Genomic DNA, 8713 nt, shown 5'->3' on the forward strand with positions numbered 1-8713 from the left:
CAGAGCCGCCGACCGAGCGCCCGCTGCTCAGCTTGTGCCGGCCACGCCCTCGCTGGCCTCAGTTTCCCGGTTTGTGCAGTGAGCAGCTCTTCCCGGCCCGCTCTGCTGCTACGGGGGGAGAGGGGGCGGAACCCGGGGCGGCCTGCACGGGATGGGGGCGGGGTGGGCTGTAGGTTAGTTTAACATCAGAATATGCCCCAAGTAGGTAGCTCCCCGCCCCCAGGGGCCAGGGACTGAACCTCCAAGATTGTCCCAAAAGACCCAATCCAAGGAGCCGGCACAGGAGGCTGGGGTGGTCAAGGTTAGAGGTGGGCCTGGAAAGCTGGCCCACGGTGGACAGCAGAAGGAAGGCTGGGGTCACCTGTCTCTGTGCTGATGGCCAGGCCCTTCAGGGACATGGGGTCTGAGCCCTCCATCCCTGACGGGGGCTTCCAGCAACTTCCCCTCCCCCAGGAGGAAAATACTGACACGTGGCAGCTCCAGAAGCACTTCTTCGCATGGTGACGCAGGGAGACGCGGGCACAGTGACCCCCAGAGGGGCATCTGCCTGGCCCTGGGTCCCCTCTCTGAGCGGGGACAGACTCCCAGGGCGACAGCAGGGTTGGGGGCAGGCTGGAGAAAGACCGTGACAGCCGACACGGCCCAGGACCTTCCCTGTTGTCTCAATGGGCCCTGGGCACCCTCGGTCCACTGGGGACAGCTAAGGGACCAGAGGCAGAGGGACTCCAGCCCCCTCCTCCTGCAGCTTGCCAGGACAGCACCCCACCCCGCCCTCCCTGGCCCTGCCCCCCAGCCTGCAGGTCCCTCCCGCAGGTGCCCCTCCCCCCAGCCCCAGGGCCTCGGGGTTGATAGCAACCCTTTTGTGAAAGAGACTGCTGAGCGTTATCTTCCCGGGTTGGTATGTGTTGGGGGGAGGGGGGGTTGTTTTTCCTCCAGGGTCAGAGTTCAGTGGGGGGAGTGCAGACGCTTCTGTCTGGATCAGGGGCGGGTGCAGCCCAGCCGCACCCCCAGGACAGAGGCTTGGTCCCGGCTCCTCAGAGAAGGTCTCTCTCCCCTGCTCAGAGGACACTCGCTCCCCAGGAAGGAGACTCCCATTTCCAGCCCCTCTCCTCGGCCCACCGGGCCCCACCCCAGCACAGCTGTCCCAGCTCTGACTGTGTCCCCCCAGGCAGGCCCCTGCCTCCAGGGGCTAAGCGAGAGGCCCAGCCAGTCCTACGGCTTGGGCCAGACGCCTGACCCCAGGGTCACTCCCAGACGTCCATCCCTACTCCACAAACCTTCCTTGTGGGCCCCGGGCCCCCTGGGACTGTCCCACCTACCACTGCTCTCCCAGGAGTCTTCCATCCCCACCCCCATCCTGGGCTCAGCTATGCTTCGGAAAAGGCAGAGGATGAGAGGAGTATGGGGCAGGGTGGCCCTGAGTGGCAGTGAGTGGCCACTGCGGAGGAGGGGGGTGCAGGAGGGCGCCCTCTTCCGGAAGACGTGGCCACTCCCGGGCCACTCTCGGGCCTGCCGACCATTTGAGGAACAGCATCTTGGCAGGGAGGCTGCGCCGAGGGCTGAACCTCCTGGCTTACGCCCGCCCGCGGGCCATCCATCCCCAGGGGGCCATCCATCCCCAGGGGGCCTTCCTGCCAGCTGCACTGAGCCCGGGGCCACTGTGAGCCCCGCGCCCTGACTGTGCAACACGCCCGGTCCTCTCTGTGCCTCTATGTGAGCCTGCCCTGTGACGGGGGAACCTCACGCGCAGGGCCAGCACCTCCTACACTGGCCTCTGGGAGGGAAAGCAGAGCCCCTCTCCCCAGCACCCCCTGCCCCCCAGAGAGAATGGCAAGGAGAGGAACCAGCCCCGTCAGCCATCCCTGGCCACTGCTACGGCCACTGGGGAGCCCCTTGGCCAGATGTTTCCAACGAAAACTGCACCGGCCTGCCCCTCCCCCCAGGATAGAGGCCCCCAGCCCTGTCACCTTCTGCAGGTGCTGGCCATGGTGAGGCCGGGGCCCTGGGCGGCCCGGTCCAGGCAGCAGCTGCGGGGCGAGGATCAGGGCAGCTCCCAGGCCAGATGGCCGCCCTGGCCGGCTGCATCCAGGGAGGCTGTGCCCACACCACCGTGAGGCCTCCGGTCACCCCTGTGCCCGAGACCCTGCTGAGCCAGATAGGGGACCTGAGGCCCGTGGGGTGGCCAGTTCTGGAGTGCCATTTGGGGGCTGTCTGGGATAGTCCCTCCTTGGTAGGAGGGCAGGACAAGAGGACTTAACTCACACCTTGTGACTGGAGAGGCACAGAGAGTCTCCCTCCCCCGCCGTGTCCCTGCTCCGCTAGCCTGTCCCCCTGGCCTGGCCTCCTACACCCGACTCCAGGCTCTTGCTGGCAGTGTCGTAGCCTGCTTCGGCCCCTTTCCCTGCCCCGCAACCTCTGTCAGATTCCCAAGGAATGCTTTGTCCCCGCCACCAGGCGGGGCACTGCCCACCCCAGGGCCTCACTCCACCGAGAGCCTCCGCTCTCTGCCTCCAGGGACTCAGGGGCCAAGCCTGGGGCGGCAGCGCTGGGCAGGTAGGCACCACGGAGCACTCAGAATTAGGATGATGGCACTGGTGTACATCCTCACAGGAGCCACCACCATGCATTCCTTCAAGAGGCTCTTACTGAGCCCCCACTGGGTGGTGTCAGCATGGTCACCTCCCATGCGCAGGGCTGGAGAAGGCTGAGGCTGCCGAAGACCGCGTGTGGGCGGGGCTTAGCCGGCGGTCAGGAAGACCGCTTTCCGAGCTGCTGGAGCAGCCGGGCACAGGCCAGCGGAGGGCTCTCTGGGGAGGAGCCTGAGTGGCCAGGGGAAGGCCCCGGTCCCCATCCGCCAGGCCCTGGGGTCCTCTTCTCACTTTGCAGACAGGGTTCCGGCTGGTGCCCAGGCTGGGAGCCACAGGGCAGGCTCTGAAGTGGGCCTACCCAGGGGTGGCCCCGCCTGACTCAGATTCAGCTCCCCTAAGCAGGGGGCCCGCGAGGGACTAGAGGAGGGTGCTGGGCCTCCTCAGGGTGGGTCCCCAGAGTGGATGGGCCACCGGCGCCAGGGGGGTGTGAGTGCAGTGTGAGTTCGGGGTTCTGAGCTGCACTTGCTGGATTTAGGAAATGAAAATGCAGCATGTCCAGTCAGATTTGAATTTCAGGCAAACAGGAGCGCTCATTTGGTGTGAGGATGGGCCTTTCTTTCCCAGAGACTGGAGGCCCTAACTGTGAGGGCCCCAGGCCCCCTGGAGGCCCTTCAAGCCGGGCCCACAGCTTTGGAACAGGACGCTGCTGGCAGGCGGCTGCTTGCCCCCTCCGGGCCACAAGGAGAGTGGCGGGAGAGCCCCCAGCTCCTCTGCCCAGGATCCTTGGTGGCTGGGGTCCCGACCTTGTGATCCAGCCCCAACCCAGGGCCACCAGAACCCCTAGTCAAGCCTCTCCCCTGCTGGGGCTCCCCTCCCCTGCCTGCCCTGCATCTGGGGCTGTCGGTGGCCAGTGAGAACGAGGCTGTGGGACTGCCACCTGCAGTGTGCAGCGGGCACCTCACCCAACCTCCCCACCCCAGACCCAAGCGTGTGGCGATTCCAGCACCTGGCTGAGGGGGGTGCGGGGGTGCTGACTGGAGTAGCGTCCCTGGCCGCCTGGATGCTGCTGCTCAGGGCAGCCCCCTGAGGTCACGGCCTGGAAAAAGGCTCCACAGCCGACAACAAGCACAACCCGGGGGGCAGCTTCTCCAGAATCCTGTTTCTTGTTCCTCTCCGGCTTGCTCCTCCCCTCAGCAGGACTCGGTGTCCCCTCATACCTGCGTCCAGGGCACTCACTGGGCCCTCCATGTGCCTCCTCCTCCCCGAACACTGTCCCACCTGCTCTGGGCTCTGGAAGCACTTGGCCTCTCTCCATCATGGCGCTCGTTCCCCCACCCCACCATGTCTGCTGGGACGTGCCATGTCCCCAAGCCTCCCAGACACACAGCTCAGTGAGCAAACGCTGAGCTAGGGTCCTCTGAGACGGTGGGAGTCCCCTGTTCTGGGCTCCAAGGTCAAGACCCAGTTTGAGTGTCCAGAAGAGGGTCCCAGGTAAATTAAAAACGGGTGTCATCTCGTCCAAGTTCATGAACCCCTGCGTCCCCTCCTCCATCCCAGAGCTGGCGCCTCATGGGGTGGCAGGGGTCCGCCCGGCGGCGCCCTCGGATAACTGCCCCAGCGCGAGCCAGAAGAACTGGTCCTCGGAAGGGGTCCTTTAGCAGCCGGGCGCAGTTGGGACCCCATGGGGGGGACACCGAGACGGAGGAGGCAAGTATCGCGAGAGAGCCCCCTCCCCTGCCGCGCCCCTCATCCCCTCCCACCCCAGCTCCCCAGCTGGCGGCGCGCGGGGCCGATCGGGCGGGGCGGACAGGGAAAAGGCGGCGAGGGTGACCTCAGCGGTTCCGTCGCTCCGGGAAGTCGCCTCGGCCCGCCCCCTCCAGCCCCCGCCCCGAGTTTCGCTCTCTCCGGGGCGGGGCGAGCGGCGGGCGGTGCCGGGCCGGCCAAGTTGGAGTGCGCCCCGCCCGGCGCCCTCCGGTCCCCGCGCCCTCCCCGCCGGGGCGCGCTGCCCGTAGCTCCGCGAGCCGGGGCCGCACCGGGCCGCACCGGGGAGGGAGGGCGGCAGCCGGACTGCAGTTCGGGCCGGCGGAGGTGAGCGCGGGGGGCGGGCGCCCAGCTCTGCCCGCCCCGCCCGCCGGCCCGCTCCCCGCGGCCGCGCTGCCATAAATGGGGCCCGCAGCGGCGGCGGCGGCATCTGGCGCGCCGGGCGGCAGCCGGAGGCGCGGACCAGGGGCGGCGACGGCACGGCGATTCGGGCGTCGGGGGACGCGGCAGGCAGCCGGCCCGGAGTGAAGTTCGGGGGCGCCCGGGCAGGGGGGTGCCCCAGGCGGGGACGCGCGCAGGTCCGCGCGGCTCGGGCCCCCTTCGCCCGCGCTCCGGGACCCGCCCCCGCGGCGAAGCAGCTTCTGTTTACTTTCGATCGAGTTTTTCCTGCTCGGGGCAGGTGCCCTGGGCGGCTCCGGGCAGGCAGTTACGCGCGGCGCCCGGCGGCCCTCTCCCTGCGCCGCCCGCGCCCGGGGAGCGCGCGTCGGGCGGCCGGGGCCGCGGCGGCCGTGGCGTCTCCGGGCACGCTCGCAGGCGTCCGTTGGTGCCCAGGTGATGACGGCGGCGGCATGGAGTTCCCGGAGCACGGCGGGCGGCTGCTGGGCCGCCTGAGGCAGCAGCGCGAGCTCGGCTTCCTGTGCGACTGCACCGTGCTGGTGGGCGACGCGCGCTTCCCGGCCCACCGCGCCGTGCTGGCCGCGTGCAGCGTCTACTTCCATCTCTTCTACAGGGACCGGCCAGCGGGCAGCCGCGACACGGTGCGGCTCAACGGCGACATCGTCACGGCGCCCGCCTTCGGCCGCCTGCTGGACTTCATGTACGAGGGCCGCCTGGACCTGCGCAGCCTGCCCGTCGAGGACGTCCTGGCCGCCGCCAGCTACCTGCACATGTACGACATCGTCACGGTCTGCAAGGGCAGGCTCAGGGGGAAGGACCGCGCGCTGCATCCCGAGACCCCCGCCCCCGGGCCAGAGCCGTCAGACAAGCCCCACTGCCCCCTGCCCGCCTGGACCCCTGAGCTCTGCCCAGCTGCCCGGAAGGCCAGGCTCCCCCAAGCTGGGGTCAAGGCCACTCTCCGTCCACGGGCACTGGGGCCTCCTCCCTGGCAGGCTCCGGGAGAATCGGACCGGGCTCTGGACCTGTCGCTGAAGCCTAGCCGGAGGCAGGAGCCAGTTCTCCCACCCTACGACCTCGCGGCAGCGCCCTGCAGCCACATCCAGCGGGGGACTCAGCCACTAGTGAAGGACGAGCGCGACTCGCTGTCGGAACAGGAGGACAGCGTTGGCCCTCTGAGCCCGCACGGCCCCCGGCAGCCACCCCGTGTACCCGCAGCCAAGCGCCTGACGGGGGGCTTGGAGCCGCGGCCAGTCAGCGGGGCGGGCAGCCGGGAGCTGGAGCTGGATGCAGAGCGGGGGACGAGCGAGGACGAGCTGGGGCCCGGCGGGCACCTCTGCATGTGCCCTCTGTGCAGCAAGCTGTTCCCCAGTGCCCACGTGCTGCAGCTGCACCTCAGCGCCCACTTCCGGGAGCGGGACGGCGCCCGGCCCCGGCTGTCGCCCGACGGCGCGGCGCCCACCTGCCCGCTGTGCCGGAAGACCTTCTCGTGCGCGTACACGCTGAAGCGGCACGAGCGCACGCACTCGGGCGAGAAGCCGTTCACGTGCGCGCAGTGCGGCAAGAGCTTCCAGTACTCGCACAACCTGAGCCGCCACGCCGTGGTGCACACGCGCGAGAAGCCGCACGCCTGCCGCTGGTGCGGGCGGCGCTTCACGCAGTCCGGGGACCTCTACCGCCACGTCCGCAAGTTCCACTGCGGCGTGGTCAAGTCCCTGCTGCTGTGACGCGGCACTAGGATGGAGCGTGGGGGACCCGGCTGTCCGCGCGGAAGCCCCTGAGGCCGGGCCTCTGTCTCAGTGACTCCCCGGCCTCCTCCAGGCCTCGCCCGCCTCTGACGCTCCCCAGCTCGCTCTGGCCTGGCTGTGCGGACTGTGACACTGTCTTCCTCTCCGGCCGGTTCATGGGTATCTCTAGGGCCCCCCCAAGGGTGGCCCAGGTACCTGGATGTGGGGCGGCCGGTGTGTCCTCCCTTCCAGGAGCTTCCTTGGCCACCTCATAGGCATCCTGGGAGGGGGGACCCTTGCGACCCTGGCCCCATACTCCGTGAACGATGCACGCATCACGGAAGCTGTCGGTGTGAGTCCTTGATGAGGTGGTGCCCCTGGTGGTGGCAGCAGGATCCCCTGCAGGAGAGGCCCCAGGCACAGCCAGTGTCGCAGAGGGTACCGGCCCCAGGTGGCAGAAGCAGAACCAGCCAGCAGCTGGGCGGTCGTGGAGTTACCGGCGCTGTGGTGGGAGGCGGTCGTCCGCCTGTGACTCGGGGAAGAGAAGGGGACCTTTGGGAATGACTCTCCTTGGGTGCAGACCCCTCCCAGGGTGCCAGGCGTCTGCCCGTGGGTAGCGGGCCATGCTGCTTCCCTGCCTGAGCGCAGGGTCCGGAGCGCCTCTGAACACCCCGAGTGGCCCCGGAGGGCCAGGCTGCTGTGCCTTGGTGGGGCTGACCCTGCAGGTCACCCGTCCATCCCTGGAACTGCTGGTCATTTCCAGAGCACTGAGCAGGCCCACCATCCGGGCTCCCCCACAGCGGGGCAGGGCGAAGGCAGCCATCGCGCAGGGCGGGCGTGGGAGGGCTGCTGGCCACCGGGCTGGGGTCGTCGCCCCCCCACGCCCCCGCCTTTATCCACGGCCTGCCGAGGCCAGGCTTCTGGAACGTGGACGCACCACAGCACAGGCGGCTGCGGCCACCCGGCCCTGCCCGCTACTCCCCAAGCTAGTCCTGCTGCGGGAACCTCGGCGGCGGTGGCGGCGGGAGGGGCTGACCCAAGTTCTGGGGGTTCTGCAGGTGGCGGAGCTGCCTGGGCTCCTGGTTCCCCCAGACCACGCGGGCGATTTCTGCTGTGACCGCAAGTGGCACTGAGGACGAAGTCCGGCCGAGTTTAAGTTATTTTCCCTTCTCCTGACAACACTTGATGTCATATTTATTCACCTGCCCGGTCGGGGCCGAAAGGGCTGTCCCAGCAGGTGGCAGACGGGTCTCCTTGCGGGCCCTCGGCTCTCCCGCACGTGGCCGGCCTCTCCTGACGCCCAGGGCTGGGAGGGCCTGGACCCACCCGGCCAGAGAGAGCCAGGCGAATGGGCCCCCACCTCTGGAAGGGCCAGCACGGTGCGTCCACGGTCGGGTCTCCCTGTGTGTGTGCCCGCATGCATCCGGCGAATGGCAGGCCGAGCCGCGCTGGCCGTGGCACTGGATTTCCCCAGGGGTTTCCACGAGGGAAGAAATGTACTTTCCTGGGGCGGGAAGTGGGCCCTGCGTTAGCAACACTGGATCCATTGTCTTGTGCAAGCAGTTTCTGTGAAGTTGAGACGCAGTCTGCGTTTGGCTGCGGAACCGGCGTGGCTCAGATCAGCGTCATGCTAAGACGCTGATCACCCGGGAGCCGAGGGGCGCAAACGCATCTGGCGGAGCCTGCTGCGTGGCTCCTCCTGCCCCTCCCCTGCTCTGCCCCTTGGGGGTGGCGGCTCCGGGTGACCCAGGGGACAGTAGTTCACGCTGACCGTTTGGCCGGAGGTTTTGTTTGCGCATCCCGGCTGCCAAGACAGTCTGGAACCGAGTGCAGTTTCCCTGTGTTCGTGCCCTCGTCTTTGTGGTGACAGTGCTTAATAAAGCCCGCCCCCGTGGAGGTGGCCCGATGATTCCTAGGGACCTAGGGACGGGAGTGCGGGTGCGGGGGGAATGTGGGCACTGCTAGGGGCAGAGTGTCCCAGTGGGCAGTGAGCTGGGGCAGGGCTGCTGACTGCTGGACCCCCTCTCCCCAGGTAGCCCCCCACCCTGCCCCAAGTTTGGGAGAGCGGTGTCCCAGGGAGGCAGGTTTGCGTTGGGCAGGGTGCGGCCGGCACAAGGCGAAAGTCCTCGAGGCTCCTTGCCCTGGGGGAGGTGGGGAGGGGGCTTGCTGAGCAGCCACAGGCCCTGGGGCTCGGACCTGAAGCCTCCTGAGCCTGTGGTCCTGGTCCTGTGCCCCCTCTCCCAG

The 8713-nt window shown here is 68.6% G+C and overlaps 1 protein-coding gene across 2 annotated transcripts; it reads left to right on the forward strand.

Moving 5' to 3' along the window:
- Nucleotides 1–4254: 4254 nt before the first annotated feature.
- Nucleotides 4255–8365, forward strand: ZBTB42 (zinc finger and BTB domain containing 42). 2 transcript variants are annotated; one of them, XM_039876577.1, is made up of 2 exons: nucleotides 4255–4676; nucleotides 5359–8365. In XM_039876577.1, the coding sequence occupies exons 1-2, from the start codon at nucleotides 4270–4272 to the stop codon at nucleotides 6467–6469; spliced, it is 1518 nt and encodes a 505-aa protein (XP_039732511.1). In that variant the 5' UTR covers nucleotides 4255–4269; the 3' UTR covers nucleotides 6470–8365. The 2 variants fall into 2 exon arrangements, with proteins under 2 accessions (XP_039732511.1, XP_039732512.1); XM_039876578.1 differs by lacking the exon at nucleotides 4255–4676 and having other exon boundaries at nucleotides 4785–8365.
- Nucleotides 8366–8713: the final 348 nt, after the last annotated feature.

This window comes from Pteropus medius, unplaced genomic scaffold (genome assembly GCF_902729225.1).
Source record: "Pteropus medius unplaced genomic scaffold, Ma_sr-lr_union100, whole genome shotgun sequence".
Lineage (NCBI taxonomy): Eukaryota > Metazoa > Chordata > Mammalia > Chiroptera > Pteropodidae > Pteropus > Pteropus medius.